General features: G+C 44.9%; 1 protein-coding gene across 9 annotated transcripts in view; it reads left to right on the plus strand.

Annotated features, from left to right (window-relative positions):
- The first annotated feature begins 6 nt into the window (after positions 1–6).
- Positions 7–16,172, plus strand: part of Slc22a16 (solute carrier family 22 member 16) — a 37,340-nt gene continuing 21,174 nt past the window's right edge. For 5 of the 9 annotated variants that reach the window (XM_031347490.1, XM_031347491.1, XM_031347485.1 and 2 more), the window contains exons 1-5: positions 7–1,961; positions 4,964–5,443; positions 8,104–8,221; positions 11,743–12,274; positions 14,378–14,505. In XM_031347490.1, coding sequence (XP_031203350.1) covers positions 1,873–1,961; positions 4,964–5,443; positions 8,104–8,221; positions 11,743–12,274; positions 14,378–14,505 — 1,347 coding nt within the window. In that variant the 5' untranslated portion in view covers positions 7–1,872. The remainder of the gene's footprint in view (positions 1,962–4,963; positions 5,444–8,103; positions 8,222–11,742; positions 12,275–14,377; positions 14,506–16,172) is intronic. The other 4 variants (XM_031347487.1, XM_031347492.1, XM_031347486.1 and 1 more) reach the window with 4 other exon arrangements.

Consider the following 16,172-nt stretch of genomic DNA (forward strand, 5'->3'; position numbering starts at 1 on the left):
TGAGCTCAGCCTAAGCTATGTGAGACCCTGTCCTCGCCCTCAACTCCACCCACTCTACTCCACTCCTTGACCCCCACAGGAACAACAGAAAGAAAAAAAGAAAGAAACTAACTCTGCCTTCCCATACAGTGCCTTTAGAGATAGGGACCCAGTGTACAAATACCTAATCTTGGGAGACATTTGTCATTTAAACCTTCATAGAAGGGGGGGAAATCTGCCTTCTGCTTGGATGCATGGGTGATTGGATAATAGATTAATGTATTTTCTGTCTTAATAAAATTGTTTTTAATTATGTGTATGCCTGTGTGTGTGTTGGTATGTGCAAGTGAGTACAGGTGCCCATGGAGGACAGAGAAGGCATCATACCCTGCAACAAGAGTTACAGTTGGTTATGAGCCACTCTGTATGGATGCTGGGACTTGATCTTGTGAATCTCTGAAAGATCAGGATGTTTTGTTAGTGTGGATGTGTGATGTACATATAGGTCAGGAGCAAGACCATCATACTTAGCAACGCGACAGCGGCTGTGATCCCTGTACATCAGGCTGCGATCCCTGTACACCAGCTGGCTGCGATCCCTGTACACCAGCAGGCTGCGATCCTTGTACAAGACCTGCATAAGATCAAGCTAGGAAATATTTCCATATGCAGTGGGAGGTCTTCATCAGTTCTGAGCCCTGACTGAGGAGTGAGTGACAGTTGCTGATTTCTGGGGAGTTTTAAGGTGTGGACCCTGGTAGGCGGACCCACGGGCAGCATAAATGTGACTAGTGGTGTGTTTATTTTTATTTTTAAGAGGACACTAAATTGGACACATTAGAGAGGGGCGGGGAGATGGACCTGGAGGAATTATTGGGAGGAGGAAGGGGTGAATATGATCAAAATACATTGCATGCATATATCAAATTCTCAATTAATAAAAAAGTATATTTTTAGAGAAATGCTGTTTGAAGAAGGTAAGCATGGGGGTGGGCAGAGAAAGATACTGTGACAAAGTTTCTTCTCTTTTGGAATCGTGTATGTGTCTATATGAGGTGAATTCGTGCACCTCAGTGCAGGTGCCTGTAGAGGCCAGAGTTGGAGGATGACCGGTGGCCACAGCAGCCAGAGGCAGGAAGCTCCTGCTTTGGATCAGGCCAGCTTGGCTACATAGCCAGACACTATCACAAAACAAAACAAAACAAAGCAACATGGATATATAAATAGACTTACAACCCACCCACATCCACCCATCCCCGCTCCATGAAACAACAACAAAATCATTTCCTGATTTTACTTCAGGACGGCTGAGTCTCCGGAAGTGGAGTAATAAATGTGTACTTAAAACCCACCACACAATGGATTCGTAAGCATGAAAGTTTAGGAAGCAAGGGCGTGTCCTGCTGAAGATGGGGTGCTTTTGAAGTCCCCAGACCAAGCTAGGGTCTCTGCATTTCCTAAACTTTCTAGAAGTGTTGACGCCTCCCTGGATCGTGGCATTGTGAGATCAGCGTGCAGGGTGTGGGAAAGCATCCAGCAGGGGTTGGCGCACTGGCGATGGAGCAGCAGGATGCGCCTCTCGCGTCATCCCTGAGACGCTTGGGCTGCTGGGAAAGTAGGCGGGAGGCCGCCCCAGCAGGGGCATCCCTGGACGCGGGCCGGCCAGGAGGGTGCGGTGCGGTGTCCAAGTCCAGGGCGCTCGACTCTTCCACCCAGACATGGAGTCTTGCAACGTGGAGCTGATTTTTGACCATGTGGGACACTTCGGCAGGTAGGGAGGCAGAAGAGGAGATGGAGCCAGAGTGGGGTGGCACGTGATCCGGACGCTGAGGTGTCTGTTTCTGTCGGTTGGGATGGGTTCCACAGCTTCTCAACCCCCTATTTGACCAATGCATGCAGAAGTCTGTCCAACAGCCCATGGCCTGGCTTGTCCTTTTGGCCACTGGCCACAGGAGGCGCTGGACTCTGCATGGACTTGGCAGGTGCAGGCAGTATTTGTGTCCCTTCAGGACAGCTGGGATTTGGGGTGCTCTGTAAACCACCAACTGGAAAAAAAATACAAAAAAACACGATTGGAAGGCATGATTCCGGGTACAGAAAACCGTCCAGCCCGGCCGCGCTCTTTTCCAGTGTCCAGGATGAATACCTATGTGCACCCTAGTACACTCTCCAGCTGGGCCTGGCAGGGTTTCCCGCATGATGGTTAGCCTTTGTTTTCATATAGATACCCAACGCATGCACGCATCCCTTAATTTGATGCTCACTGCAAAAGACATGTTGGAATCCTCGTTTGAATGACTGGGAAATGGAGGTTGTGTGGTCAAAAGACCCATAGCAGACATACATAGGGATGGAGGATCAGCTCTCACATTATAAACTATAACGGGCCTGAATGTTTCATTTACCACTTCCCCATCTGAAAACTTGGGTTAATAATGTACCTTGGATGTTTAAAAATAACTGTAGAAATACATATTGCAGTTAGAAGTGTTCCCAGTATGTAGTCCTAGTGCTGGGAAGCTCCAGGCCAGCCTGAGCTACATAGGAAGATACCATTTAAAAAGGGGGAGGGGTCTGGAGAGATGGCTCAGGGGTTAGGAGCACTGGTTGCTCTTCCAGAAGACCTAGGTTCAATTCCCAGGACCCACACGGCAGCTCACAACCGTCTGTAACTCAGATCTCAGGGGATCCAACATGCATGGCGTACAGATACACATGGATATCCGTTCAATAAAATAAAGGTTAAAAAGTGAAAAGGTTAAAGGTAAAAAGAAAAGAATAAAAAGAAAAGGTTACCTGAGGTTTCTACAGACACTCACCTACAAGGCAGATGGTCATAATGTCTTATTTTCTCCTTGTGTTTAAGGAGCTAACTAAAGCAATCACAGAAGTTAGTGTTTAGTTACGTTGGAGGTTAGAAACCACTCAGTAGCTGGGCATGGTGGCTGGTGCTTATAATCCTGGCCCTTGGGAGACTGAGGCAGGAGACTGCTGAGTGCTTGAGTCCAGCCTGGCCTCCACAGTGAGTCCTAGGCCAGTATGGACTCCAGGGAGACTGTCAGGAACAGAATCTGTACCACAGGGTTACTCGGGCACCATACAGGGCGGTGCTGCTGTCCCCAGCAAATCCCCCCTCCCCACTGTCCCCTGTTGTCCTTGCTGTCAGACCCTGGGAGGGGTCAGTGCATTTGTAGAAATGACTGGTAGTTGGCCACAGTGATGAATGTAAACGTCCCTCCATCATAAACTCTGGCTTGCTTTGGTTCTCCAAGTCCCCATGATGGCAAGCGGGACGCAGGGGGTGGCCCTGGGAAGCAGCTCGCAGGAGGGGAGGGCCAAGTGCTTCCAGCAGAAAGGGAGGTCAGTGTGCCTGGTAGATGCCACCTCATGTTTTTTCCATTTGTTCTAGTTGGTCCTATTGTTGTTTTTGAGTTAACTGTATTTTGTGTGTGAATCTGTATGTGCTCACTCGTGAGCATGTGGAAGCCAGAGGTCAGCTGTTGGGTGTCTTCTTTGGTTGCTTGGTTGGTGTGTGTGTGTGTGTATGTGTGTGTGTGTGTGTGTGTGTGTACTACAAGGCCAGAGTGGCTGTCCTAGTCCTTTGAAGCTTGAGTTAATGCCCTTTGCTAGCTCTCTGATGTTGGTAGTGGGACAGAGAACTCTGCTCTTTTTGTATGGCAGTAAGCACCCTTACCTACTGAGCCATCTCTCCAGCTCCTCCTTCGTACCTTTCAGGTTAGGGTCTCTCACAGAATCTGGAGCTCACTTAGAGGCTGAGCCTGGCCAGTAAAGCCTCAGGGATCCTCTGTTTACCCACCAACATTGATAATCTAGGTACTTGTTGACTCATCCGGCTTATCAAGTGGGAGCTGGGGATCTGAACCCATGTCCTTGTGCTTGTGTGGCAGGTGTGGGAGGCTTTATTTGGCTTCCATATCTTGCTTGGGTCCTAGTCCACTGAAGGAAGCCAAAAACTCAAGGCAGGAATCCAGAGACAGGAACTGAATTGGAGCCGAGCCCATGGAGGGATGCTGCTCTCTGGTTTGCCTTCCGTGGCTTGCTCAGCCTGCTTTCTTATATGATCCCAGTACCACCTGCCCAGGGGTGGCACTGTCTACAGTGAAAGGGGCCCTCCCCTATTAGTCAAATTAAGAAAACTCACCACAGACATGCCTACAGGCCAAAATGATGCCATTTTCTCAGTTGAGATTTCATTTTTCCAAATGATGCATTCTTGACCGGACACTGCTGCTCTTTGAGTAAAAGACTTCACACCACAGGATTCCGCATCCCCAGGGCTGTTCTGTGTGTGCTGCCTGTAACTTTAACCAACTGCCTGCTGGCGAACAGCCAGGCTCTCACTGTCTTGCAGTTAGAGGCTCAGAGGCCACTGGGTTCCAAGACATCAGAATATTTTCCTGTCAAGGATTTGACCGAACGAACAAACTTGCTGCCGACTTCTAAGGGCAGCCGACGATTTCATTATTCTCAAGGGAAATGGTGACACGTGGTGCTCTAATTGCTTGTTGAAAAGTGGAGATATTCTCATGTCTGGTTTGAAAAAAAAATAGTAAATAGGAAGTTTTTCTTAAGTGAAATTGGCTTTCTGATGACTTGCTTGCTAGGCAAAGGTTGTTTGCCCAATACACTTGAACTAGCTTGCAAACTTGGGTGTTGGAATGACTTAATAAGATGAGCGTGGAACTAAAACTTAGTGAATGTACTTGAAAACGCACACACACACACACACACACATACACACACACACACGAGAGAGAGAGATAGAGAGAGAGAGAGAGAGAGAGAGAGAGAGAGAGAGAGAGATCTGTAATTATCTCTGTATTTACCTATCCATACGCATATAAGTATATTAAGGCCAATCTGATGGGAACCTTTTATATTTACTTGTGTTCTTTTCCCAATGATAGGCCTGAAATAGTAACTAGCCCTTTCTTTTTTTCTTTTTTCTTTTTCTTTTTTACAGTTTCCAGAAGGTCCTGTACCTTGTATGTGCCTACCAGAGCATCTCTTGTGGTATCCACTATCTGTCTTCTGTGTTAATGTCAATTATCCCTGAGCATGCGTGCAAGCCCCCAGGCATGGTGCGGAAGGCTGTTTTCCACAACGTATCTGCTTGGAGGTTGGAGGACATATTGGCCCTGAGGTCTCCAGAGCACAAAGGTCACATTATGGTGGAGCTGCAGGATGGGGAGATCTGGGAGCTCACGAGATGTAGCAGGATGTGGAGGGAGAACACGTCCCATTTGGGCTATGAGTACAGTGGCTATAAGCGTGACAGTCCTTGCTCTGATGGCTACGTCTATGATCAGAGCAAGTGGAGGAATTCTGTGGTGAAAAGTTTCAACCTGGTCTGTGACCAGAAATGGTATGCCAGCATTATCCAGCCCTTGTTTATATTTGGCGTGCTCCTGGGATCAATTACTTTTAGCTACCTTTCTGACAGGTAAAAATGCAATATTTAGCCCTGTTGCATGGTGTAGTGTTCAACTTTCTGTCTGGGTTTCCTGGAGGGTAGAGCTTTATGCCCAAAGCCCCAGTTATGTTCATACCTCCCATCTAATGGGTACCCTCCTGCTGATCCATCAGTTAGGCACACAAAGTGACACTGTGGTAAGATGGCTGACTGAGCCGCCCACCTGGCCTCTGATGCTGCCTGTATGCCGATTAGCTGTGCTTGCTGGGAAAACAGACTCATTTGTTTTGGAATGCTAGTTTATAAACTTATGCCCCACAAAATCATTTCATCCCAAAGCCTTCTTGAAAAGAATAATACAGAAGAAAGCACTTTGGACACATAGCCACTGGATGGGTAATGATTATTCCTATAATTTTTTTCTTTAAATAGACTTGATTTTAAAGACAGGTGGCCTTAGGCCATAATATCTGTGACTATGAAAATCTGACTAGCTGGCTTGTCGTAGTCTCTTTGTATATTTGTGTGCCAAGTTGACAAGAGGTCAGTTGTCCTAGCTAGTTTTATGTCAACTTGGCACAAGCTAGAGTGATCTGAAAGGAGGGAGGATGTAAGATCCGACTGTAGGGCAGTTTTTAGTGATTGATGTGGGAGGGCCCAGCCCACTGTGGACTGGTGGTCCTGGGTTCTATAAGAAAGCAGGCTGAGCAAACCATGGGGAGCAAGCTAGGAGGCAGCACCCCTCCATGGCCTCTGCATCAGCTCCTGCCTCCAGGATCCTGCCATGTTTGAGCTCCTGTCCTGACTGCCTTCAGGGATGAACAGAGCTGTGGTTCACATTGGCATAAGTTAAATAAACCCCTTCCTCCCCCACTTGCTTTTTAGTCATTGTGCTCCATCATAGCGACAGCAATCCTAACTAAGACGAAGAATGTGGCCATGGCAGTTTCCTATGACAGGTCTCTATGTGCTTGTGTGTCCTTTTCAGTCCCAAGTAAACCTACTGGCTAGAATACATCCATTCGTATTTATATCTATCTCCTTAAAACAATTTGTCAAAGATCACTCACAGGGGGAAGGATATTTTCAAGTTCTATATATGCCAAGGATTTTGTATCCAAAACACATATAACTCTTTTTGGGGGAGGTGGTAGTGGTGAGAGAGGATCTCTCTACACAGCCCTGCTGCCCTAGAATTCATTTATGTAGAATTTATTTATTTATTATGTAGAATTTATGTAGAATTCATTTATGTAGAGTAAGTTGGCTTTGAACTCACAAAGAGCTACATGCCTCTGCCTCCCAGTTACTGGGATTAAAGGCATGAGCCACACACTTGGACAATATAGATAACTTTTAAAATTCAACATTAAAAAAAAACCAAGTAAATTAGTTTAAAAGCTCACAAGAGATGGATAGTTCTTTAATAACAAGTATGGATGGCCACCAGACACCTGAAAAGGTTTTCTTTTTCTTTTTCTTTTTCTTTTTTTAAATTTTTAAAGGTTTATTTATTTATTATTTGTAAGTATACTGTAGCTGTCTTCAGACACCCCAGAAGAGGGCCTCAGATCTTATTGCGGATGGTTGTGAGCCACCATGTGGTTGCTGGGATTTGAACCCAGGACCTTCGGAAGAGCAGTCAGGGCTCTTAACCACTGAGCCATCTCTCCAGCCCTGAAAAGGTTTTCAACACTGTGAATCATTAGAAACATGTATGTTGGGGCCATGGTGAGATTGTAGTTCGTACTCACTGGGATGTAAGCCATGGTTAGATAGTGGTTGTACTCACTGGGATGTAAGCCATGGTGAGATGGTGGTTCGTACTCACTGGGATGTAAGCCGTGGTGAGATGGTGGTTCGTACTCACTGGGATGTAAGCCGTGGTGAGATGGTGGTTCGTACTCACTGGAAGGTCCTGGTGAGGATGTGTAGAAACTGCGACTCTCATTGCTAGTGAGGTGGGAAAACCAGGAAAGCCATCTTGGATAACAGTCTGGAAGAAACAAACAAACAAGCAAACAGAGTGAATAAACCCAGGAGAGTTGAAAACAAGTTCTCACAAAATCCTGTTCACGAATGCTCAGAGCAGCATTAAGAGAAGCCGAGTGTATGTTTACTGAAAACAGAAAAAAAAAACATATATTCCCAGAGGAATATAACTCAGCCATGAAAAAGGAGTCATGCTGTGACATGTGAATCATGAGAACACGCTGCCATGTATAAGACGGCAGACAACAGGCCATTTGTTGTTTACTCCTTTTATATGAAATTTCCCAAACAAGCAAATGAGAGAAAATGGATTGGCGGTTTCCAGAATTGAGGAGGACAGGAAGTGTCTCTCAGGCCCCAGGGATCGATTTTTAAAGGGGGTGGGGGGTAACTAGAACTGCCACTGCCTTGATTGGTAGAATCTCTGCTACCAGAGAAAATAAGCAAATAGAGGAGAGGCGCGTGCCTTCTTTCCGCCCAGTGCTCGGTCTGTGTGCATAGTAGCAGCTCAGCCAGAGGCCCACCACACTGAAGGGCTGGTCTCCTGAAGATGGGTGTGAAATCGCGATTTGTTTACAATGCATGCATATCTGAAATCAAATACATAATGCCGACATTGTTTGCCATTTATGAACTGTACGGGCCACTTGAACCGTGGCGGCTCCCTCAGAGTCCCCCGCTGTCCTCCCCTTTTTCAGGTTTGGAAGGCGATTGGCCCTGTGGTGCACGAGCATCGGTGTGTTCTTCTTTGGGATCGCTTCCCTCTTTATATTTGATTATTTCAGCTTCATGGTGGTGCGCTTTTTCCTTGTGACGGTGAGTTGAACATATCGCATGTTAAATTTAACTCCTTTAGTTTAGTTTTGGTTTGGATTTTGCTTGATTCTGCTGGTGCATGGCCTGTATCCCGTAGTTAGGAGAGCATTCTCTTATTCCCGAGTGAGTGATTTTATCAGTCCATTCGGAACCTGTATGCACACACCCGACAGGTAAAGGGTACTGTTAAAGTCATTGCAGGATGACATTGCAGAATGAAGAGACAGAAAGCCTGTGTGAGTTACAGAGTGCAGGGGAGAGCCCTGGACAGGAGTGGGTATGAATACCGGCTTTGCTCCCTTTGAGCACAGGTTCGCCCCTTTGAGCCACAGTTTATAGTCTGCAAACTTGAGACAACCACACCTTGTCTGGACAGCCATTGGGTTCCATGGGATGGAGTTCAAGCCCCCACAGTGACAGAAAATGGCACAGAGAAACATCAATGAAAGCAACACCTACACACCTTCTCTTTTATTCAGTGCAGGACCCAAGCGTAGAGAATGGTGCCGCCCACTTTTAGGCTGGGTCTTCCCACATCAGTGAACGTAACCAAGACTTACTAACAGGCATTCGGGCAAATCAACCTGTTCTAGAACGTCCCTTATTGAGACTCTTCCCAAGTGACTTGAGACCCTGTTGGGTTGACGATTAAAGCTGAGGGCAAGCAGGTAAGCGTGCCTGCACCCATTTTAGTTGCGCTCCTGTCTGTGGGTGTGATGTGACTAGCAGTCTAAAGTTCCTGCCACTGCGAACCGTCTTGTTAAAATGAACTGTAACCTTGAATCGAAAGCCAAAACAAACTACTTCTACCCACCCCCAAAAAAAACCCAAAAAACCACCACCAACAACAACAAAAAACCAAACCAAACCAAAACCAAAACCTAACAGTCTTTATTAGGGTTTCTATTGCTGCAGTGAAACACCATGACCAAGAAGCAAGTTGGGGAGGACAGGGTTTATTCAACTTACACTTCTACATTGCTTTCCATACCAAAGGAAGTCAGGACAGGCACCTGGAGGCAGGGGCTGATGCAGAGGCCATGGAGGGTGCTGCTTACCTCCTTGCTTTACATGGCTTGCTCAGTCTGCTTCCTTTTATTTTCTTACTTTTTAAAAGACTCACTTATTTATTTTATGACACACCAGAAGGGGGCATCAGTTTCTGTCCCAGATGGTTGTGAGCCACCATGTGGTTGCTGGGAATTGAACTCAGGACCTCTGGAAGAGCAGTCAGTGCTCTTAACCCCTGAGCTATCTCTAGCCCCTGAGCCTACTTTCTTATGGAACCTAGGATCAACAGCCTAGGGATGACTCCGCCCACCACGGGCTGGGTCCTCCCACATTAGTCACTGATTGAGAAAACGCCTTGCAGCAGCGGCTGGATCTCATGGAGGCATTTCCTCAGGGGAGGCTCCCTCTGCTCTGATGGCTCTGGTTTGTGTCAGCAAACCAGCCAGGATGTTCACAAACCCATTAACTTTTCTTTTTCGTTCTTTCTTTTTTTTTTTTGTTTTGTTTTTTTGTTTTTGTTTTGTTTTGTTTTCCCGAGACAGGATTTCTCTGTGTAGGCCTGGCTGTCCTGGAACTCATTCTGCAGACCAGAATGACCTCAAACTCAGAAATCTCAGAAATCCTCCTGCCTCTGTCTCCCAAGTGCTGGGATTAAAGGTGTGCACCACCACCACTGCCTGGCAACTTTTCTATTTTTGTTGTAAGAAAAAAATATAATCTCTGCAACCACTCCTCAAGTGATAATTTGTTATGGTGTTATTGAGTTTTTGATATGGAGTCTTTCTATGCAGCCCTAGCTGGCCTTGAACCCACAGAGGTCTACTTCTCTCCACCTCCCCCAGTGCTAGGATGGAAGGCGTGTAGCACCATGACCACCTAGAACCTATCATTTGATTTGATTTTTGTTTATTCCAACAGGACATACTGTTTTTATAATCTGAGTTTTGCCAAATTAAAGTTAGGCATATTCTAGCCAGGGATGATAATGAAGGCTATATACTCTCAACACTGGGCAGGATGATGTAAAGTTGGAGGCAATCCTGGGCTGTGTAGTAATAAATAAACAAATAAAACAACAATGGCAAAATAGCATTGTTTTCAAAATAAACAATTTACCCAGTTTCTGTTGCGGTAAGTTATATCTCACAAAGCTTGCTACTTACAAGAACAGCTCTTTGGCTCTTAAATGATCATTTGCTCTTTCTCTTCCCTGAACTACCCCCCTTCCTCCCCCCACAACCCCCCCACAGTTCCCCCACACACATAAGCAGGACACTTTGTCTGTATGATGGTCACTACTAGCTACAGTATAACTTATTCATTTGCAACTCTCTTATTTCACTTTGTGAAAAGTTAATCCATCCTTTGTTTGTTTGTTTGTTTTCCTTTTGTTTTTAGAGACAGGGTTTCTCTGTGTAGCCCTGGCTGTCCTGGAACTCAGTCTGTAGGCCAGAAGTGGAATTGCTTGATCTTGAAGTATTTTTAATTGTTTTGAGGAATTGTCATACTGCTTTCCACAGAGACTATACCATTTTTACATTCCTACTAGTGGCACACAAGAACTCCAATTTCTCTACATCTCCTAGCATTTGTTTTCTGGTTTTTTTTCTTTTAGCAGATGTCTTTGAAACATATTTTTATTTTTATTTTATGTCCATGGTGTCTTGCCTATGCAAGTCTATGTGCCACGTGTGTGCAATACCCACAGAGGCTAGAAGAGGACATTAAAGCCCCATCAAACTGGAGTTAACAGATGAGATTCTGGGATGTAGATACTTCCATGTAGACACTGGGAGTCAAACCCCAGCCCTCTGTAAGACTGCTGAGCCATCTCTCCAGCACCTAGGCGCTATCTTAATGGATGTGAGGTGGCATGTCACCATAGATCTGATCTGTATCTACTTCATAGTGATGTCAATAACTTTTGTGAAGTGCCTACTTAAATCCTTTGTCCATTTCTGAACTGAATTGTATTTTCTTTCTATGTTGTTTTGTTTTGCTTCAGGAGTTCTCTGTATAATCCTTTGCCAAAAATGCAATTCACACACATTTACTCTAATTCTAAAGGTGGTCTTTATACTTTTACTCTATTGCTAGAATTTTTTGAAGCACAGAATGGCTGATCAAATCCAATCTGTTTATTTTTGTTGTTGTTGCCTGTTAAAATAATGTTTTAAGTGAGTCTACCTTTAATCTCCTTAAAGTCCTGACCCTAATTGACAAGTCAGATGTAAGAATGGCATTTAAATACAAAGACATGTGCTTTCAGAAGAAACTGAGAATAGTCTCTTGTAGTGGAACTTTATTAGAGATTAAGCCAAATGGCATCAAATACTTTCATCATAAATAGCCTCTGAAGTTTGCAACCCAGGTAGGGAGGGTCGAGAAAGATAAAGAGGACCTGGTTAAAGAAGAGAGATTATTTCTCACTGAAATGGATTTGCAGAGAGCTCAGACCCCTCATTTGTACTGCACCATCATCACCAAGTCTCCTTACCTTTCTCTTTCAGGCTGCAAGTGGCTATTTTGTGGTGGTCTTTGTCTATGTGATGGAGATCATCGGCAAGAAGTCTCGCACATGGGCATCCATGCAGCTGAATACCTTCTTTGCTATTGGAGCCATGTTGGTGGCTTTGGCAAGCTATCTGGTGAGCACGTGGTGGCTCTATCAGATCACCCTGTGCATATTGACTTCCCCCTTCATCATGTGCTGCTGGATGCTTCCAGAGACTCCCTTTTGGCTTCTCTCAGAAGGAAGATACAAAGAAGCACAAGGCACAGTGGATGCCATGGCTGTGTGGAATCAGTCCAGATCCTGTGACCTGGTAGAACTCTTATCACTAGATATGACAAGGTCCCCTGACAAAAGCCCCAAGGGCGTTAGAAAGCACAGACTAGCAGATCTGTTTTATAACCTGGATGTCGCAAAGATGACCCTCATCGTTTGGCTGGGTTGGTTCACGGCAAATTTGGGATACTACTTGTTTACCATGGAGGCTATTCGGAGAAAAGAAAATGAACCCCTTTACCTCCTCCTAGTGGGTAAGTGCAAATATGTGTTTACCTACGACCCTTGAGGTCAAGTATCTGCCATGTTCTGATTATCTTTCAAAGCTGGGAACAACATTGGTGACGGAGATTTTAGTGTTGTTCTATTATGGGATGTGTGTCATGTTTGTCTGAAAAAAAGGGCCCCCCCCATCTTCTCTTCCCCCATTTCCCTTGCTTCTTTCCTTCCTCAATTCCTAACTCATAGTTACTCCCAGTAGGTAACTTGTAGAATGTGTGGCTGGTTCATACTCCACTCTCCTTCTATGCATCTCTATCAATGAATGCATATAAATATTCCATGGCATGGCAAGAATGAGATCTTTTCATGGCACACTGTTCTGAGTAAGGCCATTTTCTGTTTGATATAATGTGCCTAAAGTATAAAAATGTGTAAAAAAACTAATATGCCAGATGTGCTTAATGTGTAGAATTAACTTCATTACATGCAGCTATTATTGTTTAAAAATTATTTACTAATTTTATGTATGTGAGTTCACTGTCACTGTCTTCAGGCATAACAGAAGAGGGCATCCGATCCCATTACAGATGGTTGTGAGCCACCATGTGGTTGCTGGGAATTGAACTCAGGACCTCTGGAAGAGCAGCCAGTGCTCTTAACCTCTGGAGCCATTTCTCCAGCCCCTCATGTAACTGTTACTAACATTGTCATGTTTGTTTAATTTTAGTGAAAGTTAGAATGATTTTAGATAAAGCAGACTGTAATTTGGGATAACCAAATGTGAGCTGAGGAGGCAGGCTGAGGAGACGCAGGGCAGCTGTTTATCTTACCCTCAGTGAGATCTTGCTTTGGCATCTTTATTTGTTGACATCGTACTTTCTCACCAAGGTACACACCTATTTTTGTTTATTCTCACTCCATAAGAATTAAGAGAGAAATCATTTTAAGGAGTGCATTTCTGGGCAATGTTACAAGTCTCTAAGAAATGCCTACCCATCTTCTATACAACGCTTTGAGAAATGATGTAGTTTTTTTCTAGAACAACACAACAGCAAGTGGCAGCAGAAGCAAGTGGGGTGCAGTGTACCCCGAGGAGGCTGGGGGCTCCGGGACTCAGCTGCATCCAAGAGTTTCAGATTTAAGAGTCATCTCAGTACTCAGGAAGGGGAGGCAGGGGGATCAAAATTTAAGTTCATTCTCGTCCTTGGCTAAACAGTGAGTTTGAAGCTAGCCTGGGGATGCATGAGAGCCCATCATTTAAAAAAAACTATTAGCTGGCTGTTACTAGTTAATCTTCTTAATTTTGAAGTTATTGCTTTTGTTAGAAACTTACTACTTTAATTTTATAAAAAAATTAAACCACACTTTTTTAAGTTTAGAAGTTTATTATACTATAAAATAATAGTTTTGAAGTGGGAGACAGTAGTGTTTATATATAATATAGAGGAAGTGTCTTGATGTTTTTTCTGATTGGTTGTAATGCCAATGATGAGGGAGCTGTTGAAGTGGGTTTGTCGATGGTGGAGTATTATCCGTACTAATAGCTATGTGAAACTGGCGTCGCGTTACTTTTATGGTTAGAGATAGGTGGCAGAAGTTAGGGTGGTTAAATGCAGTTGGCTTGGTGGTAGTTGTTGAGGTCTTACATAAACCATGACCAAGCTCAAGAAATCCCATTTTCTGCGCTTCATTCACTCAAGATGCCAGACTTCTATGCAGCATGCAGGGTCCTAGTGCGCTGACTCCCAGACTTCTATGCAGCATGCAGGGTCCTAGTGTGCTGACTCCCAGACTTCTATGCAACATGCAGGGTGTAGTGAGCTGACTCCCAGACTTCTATGCAGCATGCAGGGTGCTAGTGAGCTGACTCCCAGACTTCTATGCAGCATGCAGGGTCCTAGTGAGCTGACTCCCAGGATGGTGTAAAGGGTTTGGGTGGATTTTGTCAGACTAGTGGTCTCAAGGGAAACACTGTGTCATGCTAGTGAGTTAAAACATGGTGAATCGTACTGAGGCTCGACAGGTGCTGGGGAGCATGGAGCGGGCTGCAGGCTCCTCCTGGTGGTGGGCTGACGCCTGGGGTGCCGGTGGGTCAGGGCAGTAGTCTCACAAAGGGCTCTCTGGGTCAATGACAGGTGCCATGGAAATCCCGGCCTATGTCTTTTTGTGCATCTGGTTGAAGAGGGTGGGAAGAAGGAAGACCATGCTCACTTTCCTCTTGGTGTCCTCGTTCATCTGTGTGGCTTATGTGGTGATGCCCCTGGTGAGTCAGTTGTTTTTTTTTTTCTTTATGGAACAGCTGTGGCGGGTTCGTGGAAAGACTTTTAGTGCCTTTTAGTAGAAAGACCAATTCAGGCATGTGTCCTCCTTCTCCTCCCTCTTCCCCTTCCTCCTCTTCTTGTTCCTCTTCCTCCTCCTCCTCCTAGTTCATCATTATCTCCTCCTCCTTCTTCTTATTGTTCTCCTCTTCCTCCTTCTTTTTGAGACAAGGTTTCTCTGTATAGCTCTGGCAGTCCTAGAACTCATTATGTAGATCAGGCTGGTCTTGAACTCACAGAATTCTGCCTATCTCTGCCTCCCAAGTGCTGGAGTTAAAGGCATGCAGCAGCATTACCTGGCAAAGGTGGCTTCTTAAAAAACACATTCTTTTTCTTTTATACAAATATTATGTTCACTGTGGGAAAAAGATATATATGGAATATATATGAATATACATGGATATATAATGTTATAAATATGTATGGGATATATAAAAATTATATATATTATATAATATATATATGTATATATATATATATCCTATAACTCTGCATGCGAAAGACGATGCATGTTGTATTTTAGAAATGCAACAATTTCCTGTGAGGGAAGTTGATCACATCTGCCAGTGGTTCTGGAACTCTTGTTTCTTTGAAACAGGGTTTCATATAGCTCCAATTGGTCTCAAACTCATTGTCCAGCTAAGGACTACCTTGAACTTCCATCTTCCTGTCCCTCCTACCCACTAAGCGTTGGGATTACAGGCTTATATCATCATGCTCAGTTTAGCCTCTGCTGGAGACTGAACTTCAGGGCTCCCTGCACGCCAAGGAAACACTCTAGCTACTGAGCCACGCCATCTCCAGCCACTGCATGGAAATTACTCACTCAGAATGGATTGATCCCTCAAGGGTTGTACAGCATGTAACAAAGACAAGTGAATCAAGTTTCTGGAGCAAAATTAATAATGATAATAATAATGAGGATAGTAATAATAATGAAGTAATAATAATAAACAGGTTGAGGAAGGAGAGTGACTGTGTTTCTGGGAAGTGAGAATTAGAGAAAGGGAGAAAAGGTCTAGGGGAATGCATCTCTCAGAGATGGTGCACAATTAGTGTTAAGCAAACCATGGAGGAAGTCACACAGCTGATACTTAACTCCATTCAGCCGTGAGGTTTATGAGAATGATTCCTCAGTGCCATAATGAGGCCTCAAGGTGGGAGCTGGTGCATTAGACAGGAACAGTGTAATATGTGGACCTCTAAATATGAAGGGACCTTAAATGGAAGGACAGGCTTCCTGGAAAGGACCATCATTAACTGCAAGGATGAGAGGGGCAGGGAGGAAGAAAGAGAGTGACCATGAGAGGGATGGCAAGTGGTCATGAGAGGGATGGAGAGTGGTCATGAGAGGGATGGAGAGTGGTCATGAGAAAGATGGAGAGTGGTCATGAGAAGGATGGAGAGTGGTCATGAGAGGGATGGAGAGTGGTCATGACAGGGATGGAGAGTGGTCATGAGAAGGATGGAGAGTGGTTATGACAGGGATGGAGAGTGGTCATGAGAAGGATGGAGAGTGGGCATGACAGGGATGGAGAGTGGTCATGACAGGGATGGAGAGTGGGCATGACAGGGATGGAGAGTGGTCATGAGAAGGATGGAGAGTGGGCAT

This window comes from Mastomys coucha, unplaced genomic scaffold (assembly GCF_008632895.1).
Source record: "Mastomys coucha isolate ucsf_1 unplaced genomic scaffold, UCSF_Mcou_1 pScaffold3, whole genome shotgun sequence".
Taxonomy (NCBI): Eukaryota; Metazoa; Chordata; class Mammalia; order Rodentia; family Muridae; genus Mastomys; species Mastomys coucha.